This window comes from Notolabrus celidotus, chromosome 6 (assembly GCF_009762535.1).
Source record: "Notolabrus celidotus isolate fNotCel1 chromosome 6, fNotCel1.pri, whole genome shotgun sequence".
Classification (NCBI taxonomy): domain Eukaryota; kingdom Metazoa; phylum Chordata; class Actinopteri; order Labriformes; family Labridae; genus Notolabrus; species Notolabrus celidotus.
This window is the reverse complement of record NC_048277.1, coordinates 8,449,342-8,465,263: the sequence shown is the minus strand read 5'-3', so window position 1 is coordinate 8,465,263 and position 15,922 is coordinate 8,449,342. Positions and strand designations below refer to the sequence as shown.

The window sequence follows — 15,922 nt, the reverse complement described above, 5'->3', positions numbered from 1 at the left end:
GTACAGCCTGCTGCAAAAAGAAGAAGTCCAGATTTTGAAAACTTCTGCAAAGAATGTGCATTAAAACTTTAGGACACATTGTATAAAGTTTGTAACTTCATGTCATATAAGCTCACACATAATAAAGAAGTTCATACTGAGCCAAGTCCTCAGCTTTTCCCCCTCTTTTCTCAGTAGTCTGAGATATTGATTTGAATGTCCCTGTGCAGGTGATGATGATGTAGTAGTACTAAAAATTTAACATAAACTGGCAAACATGGCAAATTCACAAGGGTTACAAAAACAGATGTCCTCTGCTATTATTACGAACTATCAGAGGTCCCCAGGTGAAAATCATCCTCCACGATTGGGGCTTAAACTGTCATAAAACCCTAATGTTTATCCCTGCTTTATTGGACATGTATGATATTTGCTTTTTCCAGCTTAGCTTGTCATCAGTAAATACACCTAAGAACTAAAATTAAGGAGACATGTTCAGGTACAACATTAGCAATAACAATGGGCTGGCTATGATCTGAAAGTGTTGTACTTTTAAACTCATCCTTGTTTACATTAAAAGATCATTTATTGCATTTGATCCTGATGTCCATCCCATTTAATACACTTTTCATGCAGGCAGTTAACTTGTGTTCATCTTCATATGTAATAATAATATTTGTATAATCTGCATATAAAATGAAAAGCCTCTTTTGACATTAAATGCAAGTCATGAGGACTAAAAGAGGGCCCAGTGTGGAGCCCTGAGGAACACCACAGTGTATGTGGATCCAAGTTAAGTTTGTCCTGTTCTAACTAACGTATTGTTTCCTGTTGAACCAGGTAAACTAATTTAATGATATATGATGGTGTGTACTAAGCTGTAGATAGATGAATAAATACACGGACTGTTGATTAACTTTTGTCTAACCTGTTGTAAGTTTATTAGATAGTTGGACATGGAGAGAGAAAATGTTGTGAACATGAATTCAGGGCTGTAATTTTTCCTCCAAAAATAAATCCTCAAACATAAAAATCTAGTGTGGTAAGTGATTTTTCCCCCACAGTAATGTTAATAAAAGTCAATGATGTCATCCATGTCAGTGAACCAAGAAACAACCCTGGCTCCTATACGTGAGAGGTAATAATTGGACCCTTGGGACTTAGAAGTGCAGCAGTTGGTGCCATATGAGGGGTCAGAGGTCAGCAGCAACTGAGCATGTTTTCCCCTGACTCCATAGGGGCAGAGGGAAAACACAATACAAAGGAATACACAAGAAACTAAATGAATGTAATCAGAGATGGGATGGGAGGAGGAGATGTTTTTTTTTTTTTTGTGGGACCATATGTAGCACGGTTTTGCATAAAAGATACAAAGTTGGTGGAGAAGTGCAAACAAGCTGCAACTGCAGACACAATGCAAATTTTAAAGTAATGAGAAAAGAGAAAACATGCCACAGAAAGCCAAAACAGCTGCACAAACACTGATCAAGCTTCAAAGACTGAAATGATGAAAAGTGAAGACAAATAAAACGCAAACTCAGAGAGAAATGCAAAAGACAAAAGCTGCAAATCCAGTCATCAGAGGTGCTGATGGCCTCCTTCCTGCCGCACTTATGTGAATAAAATCTGAGAGGTGGATGATTTAAAAAGGGGAATTTGAGTGCTTGGAGAAAAATGTTTAAACCCACGAGGTACTGACAAAAACAGACACAAACAAAGGTCAGTTTGATCACAGGAAATAGAACAACACAGAGGGTCTCCTGTCTTGCATGTTTCCTTTTCATTCGTAGCATTTCATATGTTTAGGACTGCTTTGCTTTTGAATTCACACTCTGTTTCTCTAAGCGGAACTGTACGAGTTTGCCCTTGATGGCTACTTTTAGATAAACTGGAAACTGTTCAAGGCGGTAAACAATAACGACAGAGTGGTCCTAAAGTGTATAAAAAAAACACAAGTATTGAAAACTGCTGTTTAAGAATAAAGCTGAAAGTTAATTTTCCTGCAGTGTCTGAAGTCTTGTGAAAGTTCAGGCAGTGTTTTTGTGTATGCTCGACACTCTAACCTGTCTGCACTTAAGTTTGACTCAGGCCGTGTGGTCTAATGTTTGTGTGCTCTGACTCTGCAGGCTGCACTCTGTCCTGTGTCAACACAAACAGGGGCACCCAATACTGATTGCAACCAGAGAGCAAATACACTCTGTAAGTCCCCGTAATTACAGTGTTTTCCATCATATCTGCTGCATGTGTTTCATATTTTTACCTCTTAATAACAGTTTATATTCTTTTTCTCGCACAGAGAGTGTGCAGTGAGGCGTCAGGTGACAGACTGAAAACAAATCTCACACACAGAACGTTGATGCAGGTGACTGGAGAGGACGTGTTATTAAAAACACAAACAGGAAAATAAAAAACATGTTGTAACATGGCATCATGTCAGACTGATACTCATCCTGCTCTGATAGTTAATGTCTACAACTGTCTGTTCTACATTACACCAGCCAGACTTAAAGCTGAGCTGTATGTCTTAACTTGTTCCACATTGTGTTCTGTACATGCTGTGTAAGAAGTCCTAGTGTCTTTTAACTGTCAAATGCTTCACTTGGTTTTTATCTGCGCCATGGAAAATGTAAACAGTGTCTGTTTCTGAATGCCAAAGCCCAATTTGAAATGAAATATATTCAGAGGCTCCGCAAACCTTAAATCAAACACAGTTTGATAAACAGCTGAGATGAAAATGAAGAATTTCACAACATGCATTAAAAGGAACATTTCTGTCTAAAAGTGTGCCAAAAGCAGTGCAATGCAAAAAAAGAACAAATCAACATGCATGAAATGTTGACAAAAACATGTGTGCAACAAAATACAATAAAAAAATCAAAAAGAATCTATTTTAGATTTATTCATTTGTTGTAAATTGCTTCTCAAAGCCTACCTGCAGTACCTGTAATGCCCACCATGGGGCCATGGTCCACACTTTGGACTGATTCATACAGTTTAACTGCCTACATGGATTAAAATATGCACATTATTCTGAGTGACAACATGTGGCAGATTTAGGATGATCACTTGTAGGCATGAAGGGAGTCACTTACACAGGAATCAGGATCTGCACGTGTGTGTTCGATAGAGAGGGGCACAGGGCAAATTCTCTCTCTCTCACACAAACACACACACTCAAACACACACAAACACAGCCAGGGGCACAGTGTGTCTCTCTCACACACACACACACACACACACACACACACACACACACACACACACACACACACACACACACACACACACACACACACACTCACACACAAACACGGGCAGGGGCACAGTCTCTCTCTTCCTCCATAACAGGAGCTGCACGACTTTCAGACAGTCGTCTCGCCTGTGTCTGTCTATGTGTGTCACTAATTATGGACCCTCCTGCTGCAACAAGTAACCAGTACACATACTTTCATTCAGTAAAGGGTTGAAGGTGCACAAAAATACTCAGTCCCACTGACTTCTTTGTAAGGAAATATTACAAAGGAGTTTTGATAATGTTCATTAAAAATCACATTTGTTAATGTTATAAAGTGAAATATGTACTCAGCTCAAAACAGTTGATCCAGAGAGCATGAAGAGATATAAACATAACTTTGTATTAATAATTAATTCACCTGACATGTCTATAAGCTCCATGTCAGCCTCTGTGCTCTCATCGCTCACTGGGATTTGTAGTTGTTGCCTATCTTCATTAACTGCCCCGACCATCTGTCCGGCTGTCCGGCTGTCAGCATGACATCATCTGTTTGTCTGTCACCTGTTATTTCCTTAGCACCCTTAACTGTATCCTCCTGAGACACAGTAATTCATTTGTGTCCTCTGTGGGGGACGTGAGTCTCCAACGGATATTTCTAGGACCTTATAAGCTGTCATGTTGAATCCTCCTGTACCATGCAGAGGACATCCTGGCTTTTCCTATGAGCTATCATGTGTTGGTGTGTATTTCATAACAAAATAGCTGCCATCTGGGCAGCCACATGTTATGGATGTAAGAGAGATAAAATGCACATGGATGATCTTTGAAAGCATGTAGTTGAAATGTTTTGGATAGAGGTTTTTTTTACAGACTTTTAAAGCAGTTTTAATTGATATGCACAAAATGTTGACCCTCGAACAGTGAACTTATATGTTGTCCTCTGTGGTGGACATCTGCACTTATAATCAACATAACTTCATGGTGTCACAGGCGACAGGAGTCTGACTGAGGCAGAGCAAACTTTGCCTTGGATTGTGGATGGAAGCGGAGACTTTGAGCTTTCAGATGTTGAGGAAATAGAGAAGCAGAGAGTAGATTGTGGTTTCAGACAGCTAGGTCAGTAGAAAATATTGGTTTGGCTTGTGGGGACTCAAGTGGTTTTATGCTGGGTACCACCTGTGGAAACTTTGAAACTTTGGCATCAAGGGTCTCACACTGAATGACAAAGAAAACATTTCAATCATGAGAGACAAGTTAATGAATTAAAGATAAACATTTATTTTGCAGAGATGATGTGATATTGAATTATTGTCAGAGTCTCACTGAGGTTTGAACTCTTGAGGGAGAGAGGGAGATCGAAGTCTGCCCTGAGCTGCAGCAGAATCTATTCCCTCGTTGAGTCCAGACACTGATGATGACGTCATCTAAGGCTGAAGAGGTGATGTAGCTGATGAAACTGCAGGATGAAATTAGGTGAAGATGAGGAGATGGAGGGTTCTGTGTAACAAATGCATGAAGAAAGAGACAGCCATGTTTGCAAAAGACAGCAGCGATATGATAGGCAAACAATGAGGGTGTGTTTCAGTGCTACTGGATATGACCAGCTGATGACCACAGAAGATATGAGTGAGCATGCACCGAGGAGTGAATACAACACAGAGACTATAAAGCAGCATGCAGAAAAGACTCTTCCTGACAGAACTTTCACTTCTTTTGTGAAACCTGGATTAAATTACACATGTTCCCACGTAAGTGAGTGGAGCTTTGTCATACGGGCATTCCTATTCATGCAAATAAAACTGTGTTCTTGTTTATTTAAAGTATTTCCTTTAAATTCAGTAAGCAATCTTTAAGTGTTCCTGATGTTGCAGCACATTTTGGTCTAGTGTAGATCTGGATGCAAGAATTATCAAAAAAATTTTACTTTTCTGGGTCCAAGGAGTGTTTTTATGAAACTTTAGAGTCTGGTTGAAGCTTTCTGACACTTTCAACACTGACCACAGCGATTGGCTAAAGTGGTTTTTTTTTTCCTTTTAGCAAATACAGCCTAGTTAAAAAAGAGGTCACTGGATCAGAAAAGTAACACACACAGTCAGAAAGACTGTAAAGAAGCCCCCAATATGACATGAAACATTAGTCTTGAAGTGAGAGGTGAAATTGAACTTTAAAGTCATTTCCCAAACTGTTGTGAAATGACTTTGCCCTGCTGCGTCCTGGTTTAACTTTGGCCGAGTGTGCACTTTCAAAACTGAGAGTGAACACACTTTTGCAACAATGAATGACTACACTGAGCATTTTGAAAGTGTGTTTCTTAATCTCCAAATAAGATTGTTCAGACCAAATAAAGATATGAAGACACATCTAAAATTAGCCTGATCTCTCAAGACTCCGGTCCAAAATGCTGCAGCTCGAGTACTGACTAGAACTAGGAAAAGAGAGCAAATCTCTCCTGTGTTAGCTTATCTATACTGGCTCCCAATAAAATCCAGAATAGAATTTAAAATCCTTCTTCTGACTTACAAAGATCTTAATGGTCAGACACCTCCATATCTTAAAGAGCTCATAGTGCCCTATTACCCCTCTAGAGGACTACACTCTCAGCATGCAGGCCTGCACGTCGTACCTAAACTCTCCAGAAGTAGTATGGGAGGTAGAGTCTTAGTTATCAGAAACCTCTCATTTGAAAGATATTTAACTTGTTCCCCGATCATCAATGCTGCACAACCTGTTGGTCTGCTCAGCCTCATGCAACTACAAAACATTTGCTGCAATGCAAACCTTAAGAAGTAAAATAATGAATTTATGGAGAATCATATCACAGGACAATACAGAAAACTAAAGGATCTTTTAATTGAGTGAGGATACTTTGGTTGTACGGCTATTTTCGATATGGATTAAAGCTACCACTGCTTTTATTATTGTCAGGTCTTATACTGTATACTCCTTGTATTTTTTATTGGATGTTTTCAATTGAGACAGTGCACATTAATTACATGTAGCTGCATTTGATCCATAGTCCTCGGCTCTTACAAAAAACACTAAACAAGTTACAATTACAGGAAACCTCACAGTAGCCTACCCTGTCCACAAGACAGCACACAGTGGACTCAGTTTTACATATAGAATGGACACATTTTCAAATTACAAATATCAAAATGAAGTAGTTAAAATCCTAAAAGAGTCTCTTTGAGTTGTTATCGCAGTCTCGGATGCATGCTGGTAATTTCTAGGAAGGTATGCCTCTAATAGACATAATCATTTGACTATAAATAGTTGTAAATCTCGATACATCACCGATTATTGTGTATTTTTAAGTATATATTCAAACTAAACATCCATGAAAGTTTGGCAACTTTCAATCTTTAAAATGTTTTACAAGTTGAAAGCTTAGCTTCTGTAAAAGTAAGGTTTCCTACAATGACTGTCCTCTCGAAGAGACACTTATCTAAATGTGCTCTGTTACAGGTTACCAGGCTGTAAATTAATATTTCATGTGAGAAAATATCATTGCATGCATTAGCTTCTGCTGCCTCTGACGTGAGAAAAGTATATGACAGGTTCAACTTAACATAGGCTTAGTTTCATCAAACCAAAGTACACATTATGCTCCTTTATGGTACTATCATTATTGTAATATCATTGTGTTTTTCAAGAAGTAGCATGAGTTAATGCATGGCTGATGAGTGATCTCCTTTACTTAAAGTTTAGGATGTCTGCAGACCCTGTGTGCATGAGACCTCTTCTTGCGCCTGTCCTGCTGTTACGTCACCACTTGGACACGCAGTGGTCTGCTCTATATGATGCGTGCACAGGCTGCAGGCCGTGTGACATACTTTAATTCATTGAGTAATTGCATAACTCGTTGCAAAGCTTCATGGCTCTGAGCAGACACAGTGTGAGCCAAATCATTCCCTGGTTTATTCACTGTTAGAAAATATAACTTTGTGATGAATATGACATATTTCAAAGGATATAGGGCCAACAATGAAGACATTAAATACTTCTATAGACACCTACAGCATAAAGCTTTCTCGTGTCCGTTCCATGAGTACTTTGTAGGCTATAGGGTGAAACTGCTCCGCTCTATCGCGCAGCTATATTATACCCCGCCCACGTGACAAAATCGGCATGTTTAATTTAGAGGTCGCCTCGCATACTGCTGTGAGTGCATTTTAGGGTCGCTGGTAAATGACAGATTACTCACATTTGTGTGAGCCTATGTAATCCGATTCCGCTCCAGTTCATTCTGTGCAAATCTCATGTCGTCATACTGTAGCAGCCTACTGTAGGAGCGCTTCAGCCTCACGCAGGCCCGACCAATCAACCGCAGGGACATCCACCACGGATGCACTTTGCACGGCTGTGAATAATGTCAACAGCTGTTAGTGGGCAGAGTTACAGAGCCTCCAGTCACACATGACAAAAATAACACATCAGATGACATTTATAAGCAAATTCATTATTAATCACTCTATTTCGCTCTTCATGCTGGTCTATTTTCGTCATGATTATAATTAGGCTACAGGTAGGAGCAGGCAGTGTAGACTTTTTAAGTCAAAATACACGCAACTGCACTTAATTCGTGTAATAGCAATAATACACATTAACTTCAAAACAAAACAGAAAGGAAGAAAGTAGGGAAATAAGAAACGTTTATTTTCTACTTTTAATAAATAAAATGACGACAATGCTTTGGAAGCTTGAAATCAAACTAGTCTAATATGGCCTTGTATCACTGTGAGGCACTATACCTGTATGATTAAAGCCGATGTGTTATGTTCTTTACATTTCATTTGACTATTTTAATTAGCCTATTGTTTTTATTTAATCTTAAGATACATTATTTTTTCTCGTATCTTATAATATAAATAATAATTTTAGCCGGCTTTCTGTATTTTTTCCTGATCCATTTAAGAATTTTCTCAATCATTATAAAGCCTCTGTGTCTAAAATGTGTAATGAAAAAAAATGCTTGACTAATTGTAAAATACGCCCAATCCTCTGTTAATCTTGATCTCCCTTTATTCTTAACGCTTGAAATTGTTTTTCTTATCTTTTAAAAATATAATTGTGTAAATAATGATCACAACAAACGTATTCTGCTTTCGTTTTAGAGTCATCGGTGATGTTTCTCCTCAGCCTCTGCATCGACTCTCTCGGCGCTCGACTCTCTCACTGTACACCAAACTCGCTGCGCTCTGACCACTGCAACTTTTGCAGAGACTCCTCACTCCACAGACATGTCGCACAATAGCTGAAGTAAACCTGTCATCGCGGCTCGTCCTCCGAGCCTCCAGAAACAGCCCGCAGGTCGGATCGGAGCTGCAGCCTCTCCCGGGTCGCTCCCCTCGCCTCGGACTCTACGTTTTCTAACGCCTGGATATGAATTATGAGCATTTTCCTCACTAATGAACCGGGCCAGTAATGCAGGAGACCGCGGCGACTCTCTCATCACTGTTTCAAGATGGCAGATTTTCATTGAGTTTTGAGCAGAAATCACGCTTTATTTTTTGCCATGAATAACAGAAATCCTTGCACCGATGGCCCCTGTATACGAAGGTAAGATGCTTGTGAAGATGTTCTGTTTTTCCTCCTCTGTGCACTGAATACACTGTATCAATGTGAGCCCATTGAACTGCGGCTGCCTCGGAGAGAGAGAGAGAGATGCGTTGCACCCTCTCCTCTTTTTGTCAGAATCATTAAACATACAGGCTTTTTACCTTATATTCTCTCCATCCTAAACAAGTAGGCAGTAAAATGACCTGCAGCTTTGTGCGTAAGAGCTGCTGGTCACAGCCAAAGGATCATAGTAAATACGGAGTCAAATTGTGAGCCAGTCTGAGCTGTGTCCGTCTAAATAGCGCTATAAGGCTGTGGAAAAAGGTCAAAGACGCGCATTTGTTTGGCATACAGCAGCCTTCATGTATCCACTCACCTGGACACGTTATTATTTTTTGCTCTTGTGTTTGATTGAAAATGTGCAAGAGAGAGAGAGCAGAAGAGAAGGTCGGACACCGATCGGTCCGAGTCTCGCCTTTATTTACTCTCATTCTTCTTCTATTTCTAATTATTCTCACGTCAATCTGCAAAACTGTCTGACTGAAAATATTTAAGTTCCTCTGAAAATTGATTCATGTGTTTTATATTTCTTCCGGAATCCAGAGGCAAGCTTAAATCCTGCATATTCGCTATCGCTGCAGCATTGTAGCTGTGACTAATTCAATTGCGAGAATGCTACCCCGCGTGCTTCTCGAAATTATTTCCTGTCATTCAGTTTCTTGAACATTTTGACAATGCAATCCACGCAGGAACATTATTTGGTTTACGTGGTGGTTGCAAGGTGGATTATTAACGTAAAACAAAGCGAGCGGCCCATTCTGAGCAGTGCAGGGTCGGTGTTTAGTGCCTGGTCCCTCTGCAACTACACACACATTACTAACAGATTAAATACTCTGATCAAACAGGGACTTTAGTATTATACATTTGCATGCAATCTTGTGATTAAATTCAGCTGTAGTAATGTATCATGCAGGAGTACTGTAGCCTGCTGACATGCTGCTTTGTCAGATGGACTCTAATTGCATCTATGGAGCTAACAGAGGTTTACATGCAGATCAGAAGCTCCTGCAAAGTTAATAGCAGTATAAAACAAATATTGACTCATGAGGTTAAAAGTATTACATTTCAAGAGCATGATGTGCAATATCTACTCTATAGTCCCTCTACTGGTGTTACAGGGAACCCTCTTTCTTCTATTCACCAGCATTTACAAAGAGAACCACTGAAAGTATCATTTATTAAGTTAAAGTCACATTAACAAACATGACAAGTAAGCATGTTGATATTTAGGTCAACTTATAGGCCACTATAGAAGATGCAGTACATTCAGGTGTCTCCAGACTCCTCACTGTGCTCTTCTGTCATTAAAGGAATACTATAGTGATTTTTCATCAGAGGTGTTGAAGCTTAGAGGCATAGCCCGAGACGACGTTGCTTCAACATGAAAAGAAAAGTTGAAATGAGACTCCTTTGCAAAAGGTAATTAGTGTAAATTACATTCCCCGGCTTTTCCCTTCACCACAGAGAGGAGGAGAGGAGAAGAGGGGAGAGAGAGAGGCGGCAGGGGGAATTAATTACCCTGCCTGTCCTCCTCAGTGCTGGAGAGCGCTGTTATGTGGAGCAGTCATGGAAATGACCAAAGTCTCTGGTGGAAAAATAGAGTTTTTTTGGAGGGAACGGGGGTAGTGGGGGGGGGGGTCTTTTACGTAGACTTAGACAGGCTATTATGGTGATTACTCAACCCCTCGGCTACAGAGAAACTAATAACTTAAATCTCACAGATTAACTACTTCCTTTGATCATTTCAACTCAAGCTTGTTGAGGAAAAACAGCAGACATTTGTTTTGGTTTTCTGAACTTCATTACACATTCATAATCATTTAAGAGGAATAATTGGTTTCACCATAGTTCATACTTTCAGGAATGTTTATGAAGCTGATAAAGGACGTGGTGCTCATGTGAATGTGGGTTCTTGTTCCTGTTAGGTTTGCTTTCTCTCTTCTTCTTCTCTTTTTTTTTGTACGTGTTTGCCTTTGGTCCTTCTTGGCTCGTACAGAAGGCCATCAGGCGGGCTGCTGGCAGGCCGGGCAGCGCTCTGATCACCCTGGGAGCTCGGTCTCATAACGCAAACTGACACCTTGATGGATGTCTGATGATCGGAGCAGGTCCAGGAGCCCCCAGCTGTGGAAAAGCTAATATTCAGACACAGCCAAACCCTGCCGGCTTCTTTTCCCAGCTCGATATGAATGTTGCAGTGAGCTCATGCCTGCATGTGTGCATGTCTCTATCTGTGTGTGACTTGTACACATGTGCCATCTCCCATTTGTAGAGCAGGCCTGTGAGAGGATTAGACAGCTGCAGAGCTGGGCACCAGGCAGGAGGGCGACTTCATGGTGGATCACAGGTCAACCAGTCGATTCCAGAGAGGATTCATTTACTCCTGCCTGGAAAAAAGAGTATGACTCAGAGGCTGCTGATGATAATGATGTTGGTGGTGATCGACGCTGCGGCATCATGGGCAGATTAATGTTTTATCCATCCACACAGCCATAATGTGTTAATGTAGCTCTGAATTACCTCGTGGTCTGCAGGTACAGGAGAGAGTTTGTCCTCTGGGAAAAGGAGAACAGAGAGATCCAGACTTTCTCACAACCCGCCTGCTCTGCCTCCCCTCACGCTTGTTTGGAGCTGCTTGATTGATATCTTCCTCACAGGCCACAACCCAGGCTTAGAGTCCAAGGTTGCAGCTTTTTAAACTCTGATTAGAATTGCAGGAAGAACCCCGGGGGCCTTCGGGGGCCACGTCAGGGCCGCACCCCGTGGCAGAGTCAGGGGAACCGAGGAGGGTCTCCTACTTCCTGACTGTTATGACAGGCAGAGTGGTGTGTTTAGCTCTTCAGTGTCCGTGCTGTAGATAGAGAGAGGCCTGCAGGGAGGGGAGCTAACTACTGATAGTTAAATAGCTCAGAGGAACGAACAGTCATCACTCCACAAATCTGTGTAGGTGCCTCTGTGAATGTTTATCTCTTGTTTTTCACTTTCACTCGGCAGCCGTTTTGATCTGTTTGCTGACCTGATGCATAACCCCGTGACTTGTTTGGAAGGAGCTTTGCTCAGAAAGGGTTATGAAAATGGATAAGCTGTCTTTACAAGTATCGCTTTTGCATTATTCAAAGCTTCCTATCTGAAAAGGAAGTGAAATCCAGTGTTCGGGGATTCTTTTTGCTATTGATTTGTTGAAGCGTTTAGTAGAAGAAGCCGCGGCTTTGGAGGGAGATAGAATGTGAGTTTTATGTGAGATGAGGTGTGTGTGCAGCTCTGGGTTAAAGACAGGGGAATATGCGAGCTCTCTGATGTTCTGAAATAGTTCACAGGTGTGATCTGAGGGTTTTAGAAACAGATGGGGGGAGGTGGAGAGGGTAACGTCAGCCTGAGCTGAAATGACAGGTTAGCAGAGGCCAGTCTGACACAAGAGGCCCAGCCTTGAATACGAGCAGATACCTCTGGCTATTTCAACAGGCTCAACTTTTCATATACTCTTTTCAGCAAATTTCTCTGGAGTAAAACTGCCTCCAGCGCTGCAGCACATCATTCTTCTGCTTCTTTTTTGGGTGGAGGATATTCAGTTGAGATGCAGTGGGACTTTATTATTCTCATTCTCTCCTCTGTCAGAAAGCCTCCTGTTTTACTGCTTCTGCCATATGTTTTAGACCTCTGCGAGAAAGGACTCTGAGAGCCGGATCTGAGGTCCTTGAATGCGGGAGACCGCATCAGTTGCTGACATTAGTCCATTTTTATCGGAGGGGAAGGGGGGGGTGGGGGCAGAGAGGGGGCTGGGATGGAGCCTCAGCCCTGCCGACTGCTTACACAAGGCATTTCCGTGTTGGTTGTCATGCATGTGTGAAGGCCTTTTTTCCCCCTGCGCTGTTGTTTCGCACTGTGCATGGTGTCAGCTTGTGTGGAACAGCTGCCTCTGGCTCTGACGAGCAGTTCAACGACTCCAGGCTCTGTTACAGAGGAAACCAGAGGCACAGGCATCTTACAGTTACTCTACTGGCTGGTCTGTTTTATACAAATTAAAAAGCTTTGAACATAGCTTTTTCATCTCTGCATTAAACAGAGAGAAAACTTCTTGTATGTGGTGGAATAAGACGCATCACAGCAGCCTTGATCGCAGGAATAAACACTTTAAACGCAAAACCGGATTTTTAAAAATCAATTAAAGTCTATATTTGTTATTTCTTAACAGACTTGGGAATATTTTCGGGTCATCAGTTGGGTGTAACGTTACTTAAAAAGTAAGGCTGTGGAGCGCTTAGCATTTAAAGCACACCCCACATTCAATATGAAGCACAGATGATCCAACCACTCCTTTAACACCACCCGTTTAATCCTGTATCTTAAGAACCGTCTTGCTGAGCATGCACCAAGAGTTTCTAAAAAGTAAGAATAAAAACCTGTCAATGGACTCTACTTCAGCCAATCGACAAAGCCAAGAAATATAGCAGTCATCATATTTCTTAATGTCTATATTTAAATAAGAATACATTTATCATTCATTTATAGTACAAAATAACATACACAAGAATGAAGATAAGCTAGCTTTCAGCCTCCCTCAGATTATTTGATGAAGAGTTAGAGGTGATTAAAGCAGCTTTATGGATTGACATTGAATTCAAAGGTGTATATAAAATGAGACACAGCAGATAGACATAGAAACTGTGAGTTAAAGCTGATATGTGCTTTTTAGTATTTCTTTAATTTTAACATTTCATAATGTTAATACAGGGTTGAATGATGTAATCACACAATGCATATTTTTCCTGCAGTCGTCGGGCATCTCATCAAAAGGTTCCCTCGTTGTGTTTGAAGATCAGAGCGCAGAGGGAAAAAAGATAAATATCCATCTTCAATTTAAATAAACACTTCTTGCTCAAAGAAAAGTAGAGAGCGTGTTTTACAGCGAGGATGAGACCAGCGTCTGTGAAACAGTCTGACGCTGAGAGTCTTTGCACCTTTTGACACTCTGCTTTGATCTTCTGAGAGAGCCACGGTTCAAACAAAGGTTCACATTTTACTGCTTCTCAATACAGCTCCCAGTGAATGAGGCCTTTTGTTAACTTGGGCCTGTTAAGCAATAATTACAGAGATTCCTCCGGCATAAAGAGAACTTCATGTGCTGCAGGTGTCAAACCCTTTTTTTCACGTGTTAATAATATTGCACAGAGCGGAAGGAGCATGATCTGCATGGTGCTCCCGTAGCATATATCGCATGTTCACTTTGCAATCATCTTCTGCCGGTGACCCCGCCACCTACCACCCCCACCCTCCACACGTTCCCCAGCCCCACCCCCGCTTCTATCTCTTATCTGTCCTTCCATCCCGCTCTGTTTGTTGATAAGCCGAGAGGCCATTGGCCAGCACACATGGTGCCCATGTGACACTTCAGCAACAGCCTGATGGCCAGATTGGAAGCCCCCGCCGTATATGTGTGTGTGTGTGTGTGTGTGTGTGTGTGTGTGTGTGTGTGTGTGTGTGTGTGTGTGTGTGTGTGTGTGTAATTGGAGGCTGGTCTGAGAAGAGGTCTAACTACTGTAGCTTTTTTGTTCTCTGTAATCATGACCCCCACCCAAAAAGCCCCCATCGCCTCCCTCCTCACTCTCCCCCGCCCGGCTTGTCTTATTTATTGCCATCACTAACCCCCCTAAACCCAACCACCAGCTTGTTTGTGGTGCACATTGTCGCAGGTCTTAATCCTATTGTTTGTTATAATGTCCACTCGTACAAGAGCTTTTGACATTGCACACTCTGGAAAAGAGCTGCTGCTGCTGCGGCTGTATTTATCACATCTTGTTTTGGCCTTTCAACCCGACACGTTACACGTAAAAAAAGTTTGAAAAGCTCTGAATGTGCTGCAAAAACAACAGATGATACTACAGCTGGATGGTGAGGGCAGCTCCTCTGCTCACAGCCACTTCACTTAAACAAAAGATCCTAACTGTCTCTTCACATTACACAAAGCACGCCGTGAAAAATGGTCCGCAGTTTTTAATCAAGCCTCTCATAACCTCCACATTTTTCCTCCTCTTCCCCGGGAACGAGGCATGCTGGGAGGGTGATGTAGAGAGAGAGAGGGGGTGTTTACGGTGGTATTAAAATGAGCTGAGGAGTGAATACACAGTCACATGAAGTCAGAAAGGTTGGGTTTTTTTAAGGTACATGTTAAAACACAACTATGGGCTCTTCCATGTGTGGTCAGCCAGTGTGGACCGTGTGCCGCTGTCCCCTTACCACTGCTGGCTCCAGCCCCTCTTGGTCATGGAAGGGAAGTGAAGCGATGGGTGGCTGCTGGCGGCCCCTTCACAGATGGCTGCAGGTACAGCTCTACGCTTGGCTGATAACCAAAGGACTTCAAAGCTCAGACGAGCGCTCAAGCCCATTTCTGTCCAGAGCCAGGAGGCAAAAAGGCACAGAGCAGAGAGAGGAGACGGCAACAGACAAGGACTGTGCTAGTCAAAAGAGTCAACAGGCATGGAAATTAGCAGCTTTGGACCTTTGCTTCTCCTCTGCTGCCTTTTTGTCAAGTATTTGCTCTGGTATTATTTCCCTCATTCATTCATTCTCATCTTCCTATTCAAATTTTCTTCATTTCTCTCTCTACATGCTGTGTGATTTACAAAGACTCATTATTCTATGACTGTGTGAGCGGTGCAGAGGACATATCTAAATTCAACCCCAGAAATGAAACTGAAGCGTGGCAGCTAGTGTCACATTCAGGCACCCATCCCTCCTCTTTCTTAATTTGGTTCAGATTAGGGATATTTTTGCTAACCCTGTGTTCCCGCTGAGCCTAAACAACAAGTCACGCATGTAAAGGTGCGGGACGTTGAACCACTAAGGATGATCTCTCAGAGGTTTTCAGAACTGTGGGCATGAGATTCATCAAAATGGTCTCTGTAACTATTTGATATTCTCGTATACAGAGATGAATGATTCCTTTATTGCTGCCGAAGGCTGAACACTGAGTATTTATGACTTTTGAAGGGATAATGTAGAAACACATGGAGGTTAAAAAGTCATTGATGCAATCAGACGATCCTCTTACTCCTCTAAAACCCGGCTGTAAGAAGCTCCTCCTCATATTTCTGA

The 15,922-nt window shown here is 41.7% G+C and overlaps 1 protein-coding gene across 5 annotated transcripts in view; it reads left to right on the top strand.

The window, feature by feature from the left end:
- Positions 1-8,392: 8,392 nt before the first annotated feature.
- hipk2 (homeodomain interacting protein kinase 2) overlaps positions 8,393-15,922 on the top strand; it is an 82,343-nt gene continuing 74,813 nt past the window's right edge. For 2 of the 5 annotated variants that reach the window (XM_034686222.1, XM_034686220.1), the window contains exon 1: positions 8,424-8,773. In XM_034686222.1, coding sequence (XP_034542113.1) covers positions 8,755-8,773 — 19 coding nt within the window. In that variant the 5' untranslated portion in view covers positions 8,424-8,754. Of the gene's footprint in view, positions 8,774-15,922 lie in introns of all 5 variants that reach the window. The other 3 variants (XM_034686218.1, XM_034686217.1, XM_034686219.1) reach the window with 3 other exon arrangements.